Below are 16988 nucleotides of genomic sequence, written 5' to 3'. Positions count from 1 at the left end.
TACCTAGCAGAAATGACAGGTATATCTTTAACTCCTGCTTTCAAGCACCAGAGGCATCTGATTCATAAATATAACAAAATTTTGGAGTAAGGCTTCAGCCTGATTTACCTGGGCCATTCCTATGCTCCTTTCTGGAGCTCCACAATGACAAACAGCATTAAATTATAACTGCCCAGGATTTTCATTTTCTAAAAACACTGATGGGACTCATTTGTGACCAGAGGCATTTTTTTAAAAAATGAAGTGCTGGTGTTTTGTTTTGCAATATGTGAGCCTCTATTGTTCCTGATCAGATGTTTTTAAGATATATGAAGCCTCATACATGTTGAAAGCAACATCTGGGGACACACTAGCATCTTTGGATGTGGTACTGAGGACCTCAAACTTCATTACACTACCAATTATGATAGATGGCCAAATCACAGACTAATGATGGGTACCTTAGAGAGATTATGTACCACAAAGCAGCCTGCCACACTTTTTCCAAGGGAGGAAAGGGTGGCATCAATTATGTTTTGTTTTTCTGTTTTAATTTTGATTTCTGGGTAAGAATGGAAGTGGGAGGCTTATGGGAAGAAAACCGCTCCCATTCCTACCATTAATCCCCTATATATTCTGAATTTTTTTTCTGGTTTAGGAAGGCAAGTGAGGGTTGGAATGGGAAGGATTTGTTTTTCATAGGCTTTCTGTTCATGGGTAGTTCTTGAGTTAACAACCATTCACTTAGTGATCATTTGAAGTTAATGGAATGGAAGTTGAATGAAATGGGAAAAAAATGACTTACAACTAGTCCTCAAACTTCCAACCACAATAGTATCCCCATGGTCACATGATCAACAACATCCCCACGGTCATGTGATCCCAGCCACCTTACGGCAAGCAAAAGCAATGGGGGAAACTGCATTGCTTAACAACCCTCTGAATTTACTGCAACTGCAATTATTCACTGAATAACCATTGCAAAAAGGTTGTAAAATTGGGCATGACTCAATTAACCACCGCTCCGTTTAACAACAGAAATTCTGGTCCCAATTGTGGTTGTAAGTTGAAGACTACTGTATTTTAGGCAGTAGTGGGTTTCAATTTAGTCTGCAACCGGTTTGCTTGTGCGTGCTTGCGCGCGACGCTTCTGCGTCCAGGTGGGTGGGCAGAGCCTCCCGCCACCGCTGCTACCAGTTCGCCCGATCTGGGGCAAACCAATAGTAACCCACAACTGATTTTAGGTCTTAATTTGGGGGGGGGGGAAACATATAGTATTGCCACTAAAACATTTGTTCTTAAGAATCTTACCTCCCCAGATGCCCTTGTTGTGACCCTTCGGCCTGAGAGAGGAGGTGGCCCAAGGACTTTAGATCCAAATGCAATGTGGGATATATCTTGACTTTTACTGTTACGTATAGTAGCTGATGCTCGGGTTGTTGGAGGATCTATTAAATAGCAAAATAGATAATTTAAAGTTAGATACTTTGAACAATGATAAATAGTAGTTAATACATTTTTAACAAGTCAAAGCACAAGTACTACCACAAATATTCATCCTAGCTAGACAATGCAAATAGAAAATGTACCAATGAACTCCAGCTTACACAATATTCCTACAATTTCGAAATTATTTTATGTGGAATACTAATATGCAAAATTGATTGTAAGATGAATGGCCGTACATATTTGTACAATAAATATGTAAGTAGCTATCCTGAAATCATTCTCATGTAGTTTATATTTGGTAGCAATCCTTACAACATGGGTGATGTCACCTCAATATAATAGCAAAGACACTATTGATAAGTTTATCAGCCAGAAATTTGTATACTAAGTAGAAAAAGTGGCCTTGCTGAATGAATATGTATCTACCTAGTCTTTTTCAAAACATATTTCTCTGGTAATTCTCTTTATTGCATAAACAAATAAACAAATAATAACAGATACTAAAATCTGTTCCAACTTCCAACTCTGAGACTCACTGTATTTGAAGGAACAAAAAATGTTTCACTGAGAATGTGATTTTATTTCATTAACATAGCTGGGGTTGAATTAATAGACCAGATCTTTTTGTAGTGCTGGAAACAGAGAACTTTACAGTAGTATGCTTTAAAACTGTCTCAGTTTCATTGCTCGATATGCATTCCTATATTTTTTCAGTTATTAAATATACAGTTTGATAGTATTAGGCTTCTGAATCATTCATTTTGCATTTTTTCTAAAAAAAACCTCTATTTGGTTTAGTTTTGGTTACATAAGATTTTTTAAGATTATACTTGTCACGTCACACGTTTATATTGTGCTGAGAATCATGTCCTACTTAGTCAAAACCATTTGCCTAGTTTTTCTTAATAAAAAAAAAAAAGGGAATTGCAAGCTGTAATACAGGACCTCCTTTTTGCTCTAAGTCTCCATAATATAGCAGTCTATTCTGATGCTTTTCACTGGCCTCTATTGGCTAGCATTTCCTGGACCCTGAGCTGTTTTCCACTGTTGACATTTCTTTCAAAGGAGATTTTCAGAGAAATTCTTGAGGGTGAAGTGTGGTATTTTTGCACTCATTTAATTAGAAGGCAACCAAACGCTATACACCATGAATGTCCTTTCCTTCACCATGTATTTATGTATTTGAGTCATATTCCATATTTCTGCCCATGAGGTAAGTATGATCATTTTTCTAATGGTCTACAATCTTTCTACTTTCTTTGGTTTCAATTTTATCCCAAGAAAAAGACTTCAGGAACACTTTCCATTTTCACTTTCCATTTTCAGAGTGGAACGTGGCATTCAGGAAGGCTTTAGAATAATCAGCAGTAGCCAGTTCCCTCATGTCTAATAATTACATTCAAAGAGAAATTTAAAAGAAATTACTAATTTCTCTGAAAATAAAGTAGAAAAATAGAAGCATCTTTCCCTGGAAAAGAAAATTGTGAGAAGCTGAAAGATAGGTTTTGGCACAATATTTTTTCTACCAACTCTGCTTGTATTCTTTACTGTGTGTAAAGAGTGCCTAGACTAGAATTAGAGAACAATTATGCTATAGCAGCATAAATTTGGAAGATGTTTTCCTGCATTAAACCACATTTGTTTTCATTCTGAATCTAGTGAAAATAAAACAGATCAGGCAAAAATATTTTTTTTTAAAAGTGCTAGAATATTCCCAGGCTTGATCATTTCCTTGCATTTTTTGTTCTTTACCCCAATATTCAGGATTTTAAAGTCTTTATCATACAGATAGTAATTAATGGGAAATATCAATATATGTAAGTCTTTTCTAACAACTATATTTAGGTAAAAATTGAGGGAAATGGTAAAAAAATGGTAAATGAGAGCCAGCTTGGTCTAATGGTTAAGGCATCAGACTACAATAGCACAGAGAAAAAAAAGGAAGCCTTACCAAAAATAATGAAAAGGTTATAGATGAGCATCCAAATGATGCAGCAGAAGGAGATAAGGGGTAAGGTAGAGGGAACCTTCAGATTATGTAAAAATGCTAGAAAAAAAATATAGGATACCAAGAGAGAAATATAAAAGAATTACCAAAAAGTCAATAAATGATGAAATTCAAAAAAGACTGAGAGATGATGGATAGAGATACAATATTTTGTAATATTGAAATGGAATGATATTAAAAATTAGTAGAAACAAATAGAAATATAATTTAGGAAAATAGTAACACATATATAGATATATAATAGAATCTATTGATATATCGGGAATTTGGTGGAATTTGAGTAATATTTAAAATATAAAATATTGGTGATCTAATAGGGGTCAATAAACACATTGTAAGACATGTAATTGATGTTGAAATATATCTTTGGAGAAAGCGATAAAGAATCATTAAGAGAGAATAGTACTGTTTAAAGATAAAGAGATGAATATGGAAGAACCCCAATAAGGGGAGGGAGTATAAATTGGGAAAATAGTATTATACATATTGATATATAAAAGAATATTTTATAATTATAATGAGTTTATTAAGATTAGAAGTTGGAAGACAAAAAGTATGTATATCTAATTGTATTATTATTATTAAAGATAAAGGTAAAGGTTCCCCTCGCACCTATGTGCTAGTCGTTACTGAATCTATGGGGCGGTGCTCAGCTCCGTTTCAAAGCCGAAGAGCCAGCACTGTCCGAAGATGTCTCCATGGTCATGTGGCAAGCATGACTAAACACCAAAGGCGCACGGAACGCTGTTACCTTCACACCAAAGATGGTCTCTATTTTTCTACTTGCATTTTTTACATGCTTTCAAACTGCTAGGTTGGCAGAAGCCAGGACAAGTAATGGGAGCTCATCCAGTTAACTAGGGATTCGAACCGCTGAACTGCTGACCTTTCGATTGACAAGCTCAGCATCTTAGCCATTGAACCACCACGTCCCCTTTATTATTATTATTATTGTTAGCACTGTGTAAAAATGTATAGACCCAGTCATTACACTGTCCACAAAATATGTTGGTTGTTAAAGGAAAACTGCAAATAAACATATAAAAAAGGCATCAAGCTAGAAACCAGGTGACTGTGAGTTAGGTAACATTGGGTGTCCCTCCTCCCCAAGTCATTTCACAGGGTTGTTGTGGCAGAAATAGGTGGAAGGAGTATTAGATGTTTGCCACCTTGAGTTATATATTAAAAATTATTTAAAAATGTGGGCTCTTGAGTTTAACTGGAGTATTAAAATGGAAAAGATGAAAAATGGAATTTCAAAATAAATTGAAGCTTAAAATTATCAAAGCACTCGTTTCTAGAAAGGTCTGGTTTGAGGTCTCTGAAAGGAAGCAAATGGCATAAGAATTCATCTCTTATTCATACTGCCAGATTAAAAATAAAGATTAAACTCTAAAGCTCAAGGCATTCATTTTCTTTAGTTAACAAGAATTTAAAAAGTGACAGAGCTCAGGGTCATAGCCACTAATTATTTTACCACTTTACCAACCAAACCTAAAGTTGTGCTAATTTAAATGCTGTTAAAAAAGGATTTGTTTTGTTTTGCTTTAACATTCTCATAATTTGGGCTTCCGGCGTGAATCATGATTGATTGAAAATGTCTATGCAAATGAGCGGAGACGACTGAATGCAAGACTGGCAAGTAGACCAGTCCCTCAAACTTCTCCAGAGAAGGTGACATCAGGAGATTGCCCAAGAGTGCTTTGAAGCTGCTCATGGGAGCCTGTAAAATAATGGTCTCCTGTGGGTTTGAGTTTCAGGAGCCAAAGGAGATGATATCTTTGCTCTCCGCAGGGACGGAACCTTCCATAAGGGCACTAAGCCAGTCGAACTCTTTTGTTTTAATCCAATCACTTTTGGAAATGTTCAATTTAAGCAGTATATTTGAGGCCGTCAAAACAATACATTCAATTTAACACTTGGTGAGTTTTACTTTCTTCATTTTTAAGTAGATACTCAAGAATTTAAAATAATATAAGATTGGGGGAAAGCATAAAGAGAGAGGGAGAGAGAGGAGGAGGGAGGGAGAGGAGGGGAGGGAGAGGGAGGGAGAGAGAGAGAGGGAGGGAGGGAGGGGATTTTGATTTAAGAGAGTGTTCTGACCTAGGCTTCCTGAGTCAGTAAAACACACAAGTAGTCCCAAAAACCTCTTTTATTGCAACAGCTGTGAATTCTGTTCATTCACAGATGAGTCCCAAATAGTTGTAAAGAGTCCTTCAGGATAAGGCTGATAATCACCCATCTTTATCTCCCTTGACACGCTGCATAATGTTTGAAATGAATTAAATATATAAATAAATTCATAATTTTGTAAGAAAACTACTTGGGTATGTCCATGTGATCACAAGGAGTCATGCTTGTTTAAACAAGTATTTTTTAAAAATAAATGATTTGATTGTGATATTAGATAAACATTTATCTTGCTATCATAGTTGCATAGTTTTGTATTAAAGCACATCCACTAAAGCACATTTAAATGGAATCACTAGGTAATTTTATATCAGTATTAAAAATGCTAATAGTGGTATTACATGTTTTCAAGGAATCCATGCCAACACACTTGTAATCATCTTGACTACTTTTCTTCTCTACATTATGCCATGCATCATTTGTTCTTGAACTTTAAAATAAATTGCATTGAAATTCCTAGAAATACAGTACCTGGATTTTTATTCAAATTACAAAATAAAATGTTTCACAAAATTAAAGTTGAATCGGTTATCATATAGAGGATGAAATAAAATTTAAAAAATAATTATACTATTAACTGGCAATCCAAAATTAAATGAACTCTTACCCCTTTTCCCAATTACATTAGATACAGAAGGAGTTTCATAATATTCTAAATTAAATTAATTCCCTTTTTTAATTTTGTTGCAATTCTTAATAATATTTTGGTGTATGGTTTCATAGGCAAAGATTTTTTTTTTTTGGAACGAAGTATCTTGATGGAAAAGCACACATTTTTCAAATTTTGTTTTGTTTTAAAAGAAAGCAAAAGGTAATGTGGAATTATTCAGTTTTTCAAAGGATATATTCCTAAGGAAATTTGGTTTTAATAATCTTATGCTCTGCTGGAAACTGTTTCCAAATCAGTCCAACAGCAGCAATTCTCCATTCAGAATCCTCCAATGTCAACTTTAACCTGTTCCATCCCAACAGCATTCTATGTTGCCTTTCCTGACTGAACCTCTCATAAGATTATTCATATAGAGCACGGGTGTCAAACTCGTGGCGTGACGTTGCTGTCACATGACGTTTTTCCCATTCACGGAACTGGGAAGGGTGTGGCCTGTCCGTGACGTACCCAGTCCGTGGGCCGCCAGTTTGATACCCCTGATTTAGAGGCACAATCTTGCAATAGCCTCATTTTTATATAAGAGCCATAGCAATACCATAAGAACATGCTTTATGAAACAATTTATTGGCAGGTAATTACATCTGTCTCTTTCTCAAAAGCAATGCCAAACTTCACACTATGCCATTTCGAAGAAATGGATTCTAAATTCAGACTGAAAGATGACACAGTGAGGTCCTGATAATTTGGGAACCAGATACAGGGACAACTAACAATTTTATATTCCTATTCACCCTACTAGTGAAGTTGACAAAGAGGAAAAGGTTTACAAGTAGTCCTTGTTTAATGATTGCCTTGGACAGAGATCACAAATACTACGGTAATAAATGGTAATAAAAAAACATTTTCTGTGGGCATTTATGACAACAAAAGTCTTCAGTGTGAAACTGATTAAAGTCTGGTAAGTTTCAGGGAGCAGCTGCCAGCCAGCCCAAGGTTTCTAATCAATTAATGAAGCTCGCAGAGCTGAGCTTATTCAGTTGGACTTTTTAAAGAAGCGCTGTGCTCTGGAGAGAAGCAGCTCAGGAGGAGATAGCTTGTTTAGGAGATCTCTCCACCCTATCTGGGGGCAAAAAAGGGGAAAAATTGTCAGTCACAGAATACTTCATGAGGAAACTTTATCTGAATGAGAAGGCAACAGCCAATGATCTTCACAGCATTTCTCTCTCACTCACCTGCTTATTTAGTGATCATGTTGTTAAAGACCGAGTTGCCAGAACTAATGGAAATCACAAAATAAGGACAACCTATACTTATTTCTATAAACCCATTCATTGCTCACGTATGTGAATGGCTATCATTTATTTATAGAGAGATAGTCCAGTAGGCCCACTTGAAATCAATGTTCTACACAGGAGGTAATGTATTAAATCCGTCCATCCATCCACTCCCATTTTTAAAGAGGAATATAGGCCATTTAGGAAAAGGAATATTTGGGCTACTTACAAAAGTCATTTCTTTAGATTGTCCCAAAGGCACTTTTTCAGAAGGCAACTGAACTTTCTTGTTTTTTCTTTGAAGACATTTCACTTCTCATCCAAGAAGCTTCTTCAGCTCTGACAGGATAGTGGGGAATGGAAGGATTTATATTCCTTGCAGGCAGCTGGTCTTGCATGAACAGATTTCCAGAGAAAAAAAATTGCAGACTACAGGAACCAGGAGCACTACTCAGGTGATTCTGAGGACACAGATAAACCTCCAAATGCTTCAACGAACTTCTAAAAGGATGCAAATGACCAGCAGTCTGCAAGGAATATAAATCCTTCCATTCCTCACCATCCTTCCATTCCTCACCATCCAGCTGAAGAAGCTTCTTGGATGAGAAGCGAAACGTCTTCAAGGAAAACATAAGAAAGTCCAGTTGCCTCCTGAAAAAGCACCTTTGGGACAACCATGACCTGAATGACTGAGAATCTCTATAGATAATTTCTTTAGATTGATTTTATTTATACTTACCTTGTATAAGCACTTAAGACAACTATAATTTTTAAAAAATCAGACTATAAAAGTTAAAACCATTAGTAAAACTAGCAATAAATATTATAGATTCTGAGACCGGACGATATGCATATGATGAATGGGTTAAACACAGTTCTTGTTTCTTGAATAATTCACAATATTTGGGTTTCTACAAAAGCTATGTGAAAACAAACATGACATGTTATAGCTTAATACTATGTGTGAATATAGGTAATGTCACCTGAATAAAAGTCCTTGGCCCAAGTAGATATAATAAAGAAACATTAATCACAAAGAGTACCTAATTCTGGTGAATTTAAAGGTCGGCCTCTACATTTTTGTTCTGTTTGGCGCAGCTTCTTCATGTTCAGCAGCTGTGTGATTTGCGGCACATCTGCATTTAACTGACAGGCTCGAGGAATCGTATCTCTTGGCCCATCAGCTGTAACAGAAGATTAATACAATCTGAGTAAACTATAGAAAAGACTTCACCTTCTCATTCTGACTATCTGAACAAAGAATCAAAACTAATGACAGAATCAGTGTGTAGTGGAGATACTAGAACTCTGTTTTAGTTCCTCTATTTATATAATGAGAAGAACCTCTCAGCGGTCTCAGGAATCAGAAAGCAAAGAAAAAAAAAGTCCACACATCTGTTCAATTTCAGTACCTTTTGAAGCCATTATTTCTTCTGGATGAGACTCATTATTTATAGATTAGAAATTAGCAGCACCAGACATCATCTTTACTTTACCTGAACAGAAGGGTTTAGTTGTTAAATGATGTGCCACAGCTCCCAACATCAAAAAGGATATGGAGATGGAGACCATTATATCTCCATCTTAATTCTTTCTTGCCAATAAAATGTTAATTTTGATGTTAATTTTTTTAAAAATCAGGGAGGTTCATGTGAAGAACCTAATGCACTAAATAAGTTTTGGGATGAATGCATAGGGATGAGGGTGAGAGGAAAGTTTCTAGCTAAAGGGAAATAATTTGTGTGTATCTATCTATCTATCTATCTATCTATCTATCTATCTATCTATCTATCTATCATCTATCTATCTATCTATCTATCTATCTATCTATCTATCTATCATTTATCTATCTCATAATTGCATATGAAATTATGATCCATAATTTTCTAGAACAATCTCTTTCTGTGCCTGAAGGGAAAAGTTTTCGATCAGTGTGTGCTGCCTGCTGTCAACCCTGAAGTAAACCTGGCTGAGGCCATCTTGGAGGCTTCAGTGTTGCCACAAAGCAGAAGAAGGGACAGGGAGGGGAGAAATACCTAGATGGGGTTTTGTAGACAAAACAAAAGAGTTTTCCTGTGGGAACCAAGGACATTCTAACAGGTGGCTGGCCAGAGATGGAGTGAAGTAACCAAGCAACCAGCCAGCACCTTGATTGGACAGCGTGACTGTGACTTGGGGGAAAAGGGGAAACTTTCTTTTTAATTAGGTGAAAGCCACGGGAACTTTTAGAGTCTTTAGAACTCTTAGAGAACTTTCACCAGTTGTGCCAATAAATTGTTCTTTGAGGAACTTGCCTGCCTCAGAGTTCTGCTTTCTATGGGTGCATTACTTGGAACGCTGACACCTGCTCTAACATATACCAGTGAAACATGAACACTAACCTCACAATCGATACAAAAGCTATGAGTAAGAGCCATGGAACGATACATGCTCGCCATTACAAGACAAGATAGAAAGTCCTGAACATGGCTTAGAGAACAAACAAAAGTATACAGTATGTTCAAGAGAGTAAAAGAATTGAAATGGAAATGGGCTGGCAAGAAGAACTGATGGCAGATGGACCAAGGCAGTCATAGAATGGATATCACTTGATAACTGCTTCAAAACCTGTCTAATATAGCTAACTGTTAAGAGAGTAAACAGGATAAAACTGTTGTGGGGGGAACAAGCTGTAGGAGCATAAATATATAAGGCTACACAAAATTTCAAATTCAAGGCAATTTGATCAAATCATCCTTTCAATCTGAAACTTTCAATTTATTCAGGGCATCAAATCAAATCAGACTCTTCTGAATCCGTGCTGAGATTAAATGGACTTTTATACCTGCAAACAAACTTTTTAATGAAGTCAAATAAATTATCTGAACTGATGATTCAAACTGAAAATTCAAATAAATTCAACTCACAGAAATGCAAATCCAAACCTGATCTTTAATAATTCACATACTCCAAGTGTTAATATGATTATACTGATACATTAATTTTTTTTCCTTTTTGATAGAATCAAAATTACACTTCAGCAATGAATTTTAGAGGGCAATGCCCCTGGCCTTGGGAGGTTGCATTGGCTATGAAGTCACATACTGTGCACTGTGGGAACAGATAATTAATTTCTACCTTGTTAGAATGGTTGGTCAAGACAATGATCTTAATTTTTTCAGTTGTATAAACCTACAACTAGTCACCAGCTGTGTGTCCTTTCCAGAAATCCTAATTGTATATGCATGATTGCTTTTAGCCCCTCTTAAAATAATTTATGCGTGCAGATAAGAATTAATTAGATTTCAGGGTAGTAGAATTTCGCAATTAAAAAGACTCAGCAATTAACTGGTCTCACAATTTAGATTGTGCAGATTGTTCTGTGATCTCTAAAGCAGTTATGCTATCCATGAAGCTCCTCTTGTAAGTTCAGAGAGGTCAATATACTTGAGTACTCAAATACTTCTGCTCTGGGTTGTAACTATGTTGTTCCATTTATTGAAGTGAAAAACATTCATTGCAGTTCCTTTTAATATCCGAATGAGCCCAATACCTTTAGCATTAAAATTATATGAAGTCTTTGTTCTTTGCTCACTGAATCTAATCCACACAATTAAATAGTACAATCTGCTTCCTCTACAAAGAATATTTTTAAGCATATAGGAGTTTGTCTTGACCCTGAAAATCCAGTCTGCTAGACATTCATGGTATTTGACAAGCCTAGAGGAATGCTGATTATCAGTAATGGAGAAGAACATTATTGCAAAGAACAAAGAATTGGTTCATGTTATTGTACACAATAGGTTACATTAGGGAAAAAAAACCCAAGAGAACCCCTGAATGGAAAAAGGGGAAGACTCTAGGAGGAGTCTGCCAATCAGTGCCCCCAGTTCGGTCCAGTTCGCAAGAACTGGTAGTAAAACCGGTGGGAGGCCCCACCCACTGCCCCGGATGTCGTCATCGGCAATCTGCGCATGCGCAGAAGTGATCCCATTGTGAACCGGTAGTAAAGGTAAGTGGAACCCATCCCTGCTGCCAATCATTTTATATCAGAAAGCAAATCAATGTCCTAGTTTAATAAGAAGTGGAAAAGCTAAAACAAAACGTGAGGATACAGCTTAATCTCCAGAAAAATATTCAAAGAGATTTACAGTAAGAAATTGACTTATCCACTAGATTCCCAATTCTGTGTCTCACCCCAAGGCTCAGCCCCATTGCTCTAATCCCTATTAAAATGAATAGAAAGTTTCTGACTTTCGGGTGAAATAATTAGCCTCTATTGCTTTATGAAGGAGACAAAATTTCTGTTCATCGCTTTTGTAAAAATAACCAAGCACAATTACACTTTCCTCTGCAATTCCTCTTCTGTATGAATGCTCAAGACAGACCAGGCTAGTTTTTTTCACTAAAACTAAGATATGCTTCCTTAGTTTATATACATATTTCTCCTGCTTATCCAAAAAGATGAAATCGTATCTTCACCACTTTGCTTCCTGGAGAAAATGGGTATCAGTTCACAATTCCTGGTCTGAGGGAGAGGCAGTATCGGTACTGTATCGAAAAGAAAACAGATATACTGTCTTAGATAGCTGAAGACTATTACCTGAGAGTGTCTCAGGTAATGGTGCTGGAAGATAAGAGAGAAATACAACTCCTAAAGTGGTCACAGTCCTTATACCTCATGGACTTGAGATGAAATAATAACAGCTGTCAAGATGCTCTTTTAAGAGGAAGCATGCAAAAGAGAAGCCGAGCATCCATACTTCCCATAACGTCTCCTTACAACGATACATATAAGAAGCAGATCAGAATGGCCAAATAAATAGTTTAAAAGGTTCTCTGGAATTTGGAGGACTCTGGTGGAAAAAAATAGAGGTGGACGGATGGATGCCAAACCTTGCTTAATGGGGCCTGAGATGCTACCCTAAGGAAGCACTCTTGCATAAATCCCAATAAAGCAGGAAGTGTTATATTAAAGCAAGGTCATGCTATAACATTTAATGAGTCTTAGATAATTAGCAATTGATGCGAATGAAGAAAACCAAGTTCATTAGGTCAGGCCAATGCGTAACAGAATTCTGCTCTATGCAAAAATATGTATTAAACTGTTCATCTCTACAGCAACTCTAGAGCAAAGACCAAGTAAAATAATACTGGCTCAGCTAGACTTCAATTACAGCTGCCTTGTTCCCTTCCATTTTGAAGGGCCATAGAACTTGGAATGGCTGTTGTGGCCCGCCAGCGGCCTGCGCGGATCGTGGCTGATCCTGATGAGGAGGTTGGTGTGGTGTTGCGCCAACAGCCGGCGCAGCCGGCGCTCGCATCAGACAGCGAGGAGGCTGAAGAGGATGTGGTGCCAGAGGCAGAGACTCAGCCAGGGCCTTCAGAACCTCCAGAGGCTCCTTCAAGTGGAGAGAGCGAAGTGGAGGAGCCTCTTGTCAATGCTCGAGCACGCAGGGCTGCCAAAAGGCAGGAGTGGCTACTCAGGAAGAGGAGGTCTCCTTGAGAGTAAGGCTTGAGGATAATTGGCCACTCCCTTAGCCTATTTAAGTCACACGCCGTTAGTAAGTTTCTTGCTAAAAATAACTTGTAATTATCAACAGAGCATTTTTGGAAAAGTCTTATCTTGCTTTCTGGGCTGGTTGCCAACCTTTGCCGGACTTTGATTTATTCTTGCTACTTAATAAATTTGATAAGGACTGTTGGTGTGTGTCTATATCCTCGGGAATCCAGAGCTGGGGCAGAACAATGGCTTCTTCGTTATTTTTTATACATTATGTTTGCAATCTACCCAATAATGAAAGTCCTCTGGGAAGATGACTAACTTACTGTCTTAACATAACCTTGATTATGAAGTAACATTGGTAAGATTAAAAAAAAAAGGAAATCTAAGGCAAAACATGGGTCACATGTATTAGACTCTCAAAGGTAGAAAGTCTCATAACTCTAAGGGTTTGTGACCGATCTGCCAGGCAGTCCTTACTTAACCTAACAATAAGAAACATTTATAATTCTATGTCCCATACAGCATATCATCGGCATGATTGGGAGCCACCCAAAGTTTGGTATAAGATGGGCTGCTACATACAGTAAATGTTTTAAATACATAAATAAAAACAAAAAAATACAAAGGAAATGCCAACTTCCACGTCAGGCAGGCTGACTAGAAAGCAATGCCACCTAATTCAATCTCATTGAAGGGCCATGGTGGCATAATGGTTAGAATGCAGTACTGTAGGCTACTAAAGGCTACTTCTGCTGACTGCCAGCTGACTGCAATTTGGCAGTTCGAATCTCACCAGGCTCAAGATTGACTTAGCCTTCCATCCTTCCGAGGTGGGTAAAATGAGCTTACAGAGGGCTGTAAAGCACTGTGAAGCGGCATATAAGTCTAAGCGTTATTACTATTGCTGATCGTCACTTTTCTACAGACCCTTCAACAAACACTTCAATATCACAGATTATTCCAGACTGACATATAACCGATTAAGCAGGTAAGGCTGGCAAAGGTGGACTGTGCAAAGGCTACAGCTCTGCAAAACAAATTGCCAATCCTTGAAAACCACAGCCATACACATTTAAATCAGACCTAGAGAGAATAAATGCACAATTAAAATGCTATCTCCATGGCAACATATTTTCCTTTAAGAACCAATATTGATAAATTTGGATCAGAGTGCAGGAATTTAGTCCAGGAAGAAAAAAACAAGAAAGGGGTCCTTGGTGCTTTCTTAGTTTGGTTTTTTCTTGCAACCTTAGCTAGATAACACCAGTGCTTCAAATATTCTCTTTTATCGGAAAAAAGAACAATAATAACAATCTGTTTAGATCATAATAACATCTTCTAAAACTTTATCTTTTTCCTCTGATAAACTATAGGTAGTGCTCGACTTACGACCACAATTGAGTCAAGAGTTTATGTTGCTGAGAAATTTGTTAAGTTAATCTTGCCCCATTTTATGACTTTTCTTGCCACATTTGTTAAGTGAACCACTGCAGTTAAATTAGTAACACGGTTGTTAAGTGAATCTCACTTCCCCATTGACTTTGTTTGTCAGAATGTTACAAAAAGATGATCACATCATGACCCCAGGACACTGCAACTGCCATAAATATGAACCAGTTATCAAGCATCTGAATCAGTGGTGGGTTCCTCCTGGTTCCGCTGAGCCAGTAGCGGTGACGATATGATGTCACTGAACCGGTTCTGCCCCCCGCCCCCCCTGCATTATTCTTACCTTTTATTTGGCCCCACCCCCAATCTATTGCTGCCTCCTGAGTCCCAGCTGATCGGCTAGAGGGGAAAAAACTGTTTAAACTCTTGCTGCGGGGCTTCAAAGGGCCGCCCTACAGCTGATCAGTGTTAAAAGAAAACAAATGAGTAGACCGATGCCTACAAAAATAAATGAGTAGACCAGTGCCTGCAAAAATAAATGAGACGACCGGTACAGCTCTGCAAGCAGTTAAAAGCCTGGTAGACCAGTACCTCTGCTAAATCCTAAAGAATTGTCACATGACCATTAAGCCACACCCACAAAATAAGCCACGCCCACAGAACTAGTAGTAAAATATTTTAGAACCCACCCCTGATCTGAATGTAAATCATGTGACTATGGGGGATGCTGCAACGATCATAAGGGTGAAAAATGGTCTTTTTAATTATTGTTTCCTGGAACCTTTTATTACTTCCTTTTGTAGAGCACATTTGAAGATTGAAGTCTCTAGTCTGGGTAGAAAACAATGAAGTAGGGAAAGAATCAACTGGATGATATACCATTCAATTTTTGATAAGCAGAGCTGAAGGATTGGGAAAAAAATGTTTTTTTATTGTTTAGTCTAGGAAACGGTGTACAGTTCAAATAAAATATGCAGCTGATGAATAATAGGAATTCATGAATACACTTTATTAGGAAGATACTTAATGTGCAGTTTATCATCAACTCTCTTTTCCTTCCTCAAAAGTCCAATTTCCATAATGGCCAGATTTTACAAGGGAAGTCTTTGCACTTTCATTTTAGAAGCTGCCTTGAGAAAATGACATATCTCAGTAAAAAAAAAAAAAGCCCTTTGATAATTGAATAACAAGCTTTCTTTCAAAGTGTTTAATGAAACACTTACCTGAAGGTAGATTATTAGCAGTTTGTATGCTAATTTAAAGTTGAAACAGTATCTTCCGTGCAGTTTTAATAAAAGTGCTGCTTTATAAAAATGTAAATGCTGAACCACATTTGTAACCACATTTAGAAAAGGTCACTTACTATCCAACGAGTCAGAAACGTGCATAGGATGTCTTATGTACCCATTAATTGCCAGAAAATCATCTAAAACCCTTTGGATAATGCATCACAGAGATCAGAAAGATAAGCCTGGAATCAGGAAACACATCTTAGCCATCTGGAATCCCTGGAAGCCAAGCTTAACGTACCATCGTCATCTGCGGGGTTCAGGGGGTTTGACTTCAGTGTGAAGATTTTTCGCAGTTTACAGTTGGCTGAAACAATAATGCCATCCAAAGACTGAAAAACAGCGCCTTTGAATATCTCACTGGTAAATGCCACCAGGTCAATGCACAAATTGCACCACTAAGGAGAGGGGGGGGAAAAAAAGTTTAGAGACATATTTGTAAAAACTAATTTTCAATAAAATACATTATTAAAAACCAATTGTATTTATTGCTTGGCTTACATGCCTCTCCGGCCTCATCTAAATAGCCCAAAGGCATAGAGTTAGTAATGTAACAAGTTTGAGTTCACGCAAGCAAAAAAAGAGAGAATAAGTCATAATTTTGAAAATTGTCTCTCAAAATTTCCTGAACAATAAAAAAAAAAAAATTAGCTTCTTCGGTGCTGACATTTTTAATGGAGAATAGACAATCCGTGACTGTTGACTCACTGTTTCAGAGATATTTCCGTACATAAACAGAAAGACCACATGGGCAAAAATGTAGAGGGAGCAGTAACAGCTTTTTATTTTTTATTTTATTTTATTTTTTATTTTATTTTGAATTTGTATACCGCCCTTCTCCCTGAGGACTCAGGGCGGTGAACAGCCAAGTAAAAACATCAAATACAAATATTAAAATACAGTTAAAATATACATATATAAATTTGGCCCCATTAATTAAAAACAATAAACAAAACACTTAAAAACACTTAAAAAAATTAGGCCAGCCCGGCTTGCTGGAAAAGGAAGGTTTTAAGGGCACGGCGGAAGGCACCGAGGTCTTGGATTCTCCTTATCTCTGGAGGCAATTGATTCCAGAGGGTAGGTGCCCCCACAGAGAAGGCCCTCCCCCTGGGGGTCAACAGCCTGCACTGTTTGGCTGATGGCACCCCGAGGAGGCCCTCTCTGTGGGAGCGCACGGGTCGATGGGAGATCGTCGGTGGCAGCAAGCGGTCTCGAAGATAGCTAGGCCCTATGCCATGGAGCGCTTTAAAGGTGATAACCAACACCTTGAAGCGCACCCGGAAGACCACTGGGAGCCAGTGCAGCTCGCGCA

General features: G+C 37.5%; 1 protein-coding gene across 3 annotated transcripts in view; it reads right to left on the bottom strand.

The window, feature by feature from the left end:
• Window positions 1–16988, bottom strand: part of CFAP20DC (CFAP20 domain containing) — a 156700-nt gene that overhangs the window by 80096 nt on the left and 59616 nt on the right. For 2 of the 3 annotated variants that reach the window (XM_034408787.3, XM_034408789.2), the window contains exons 7-9: window positions 15915–16071; window positions 8554–8694; window positions 1291–1427 (exon numbers count right to left, since the gene is read on the bottom strand). In XM_034408787.3, coding sequence (XP_034264678.1) covers window positions 1291–1427; window positions 8554–8694; window positions 15915–16071 — 435 coding nt within the window. The remainder of the gene's footprint in view (window positions 1–1290; window positions 1428–8553; window positions 8695–15914; window positions 16072–16988) is intronic. The other variant, XM_087887997.1, reaches the window with a different exon arrangement.

The sequence above is a fragment of the Pantherophis guttatus genome, chromosome 2, assembly GCF_059756535.1.
Source record: "Pantherophis guttatus breed Tessera chromosome 2, ASM5975653v1, whole genome shotgun sequence".
In the NCBI taxonomy this organism is placed as follows: Eukaryota; Metazoa; Chordata; class Lepidosauria; order Squamata; family Colubridae; genus Pantherophis; species Pantherophis guttatus.
The sequence above is the reverse complement of the archived record's forward strand: the minus strand, read 5'-3'. Positions and strand labels throughout refer to the sequence as shown.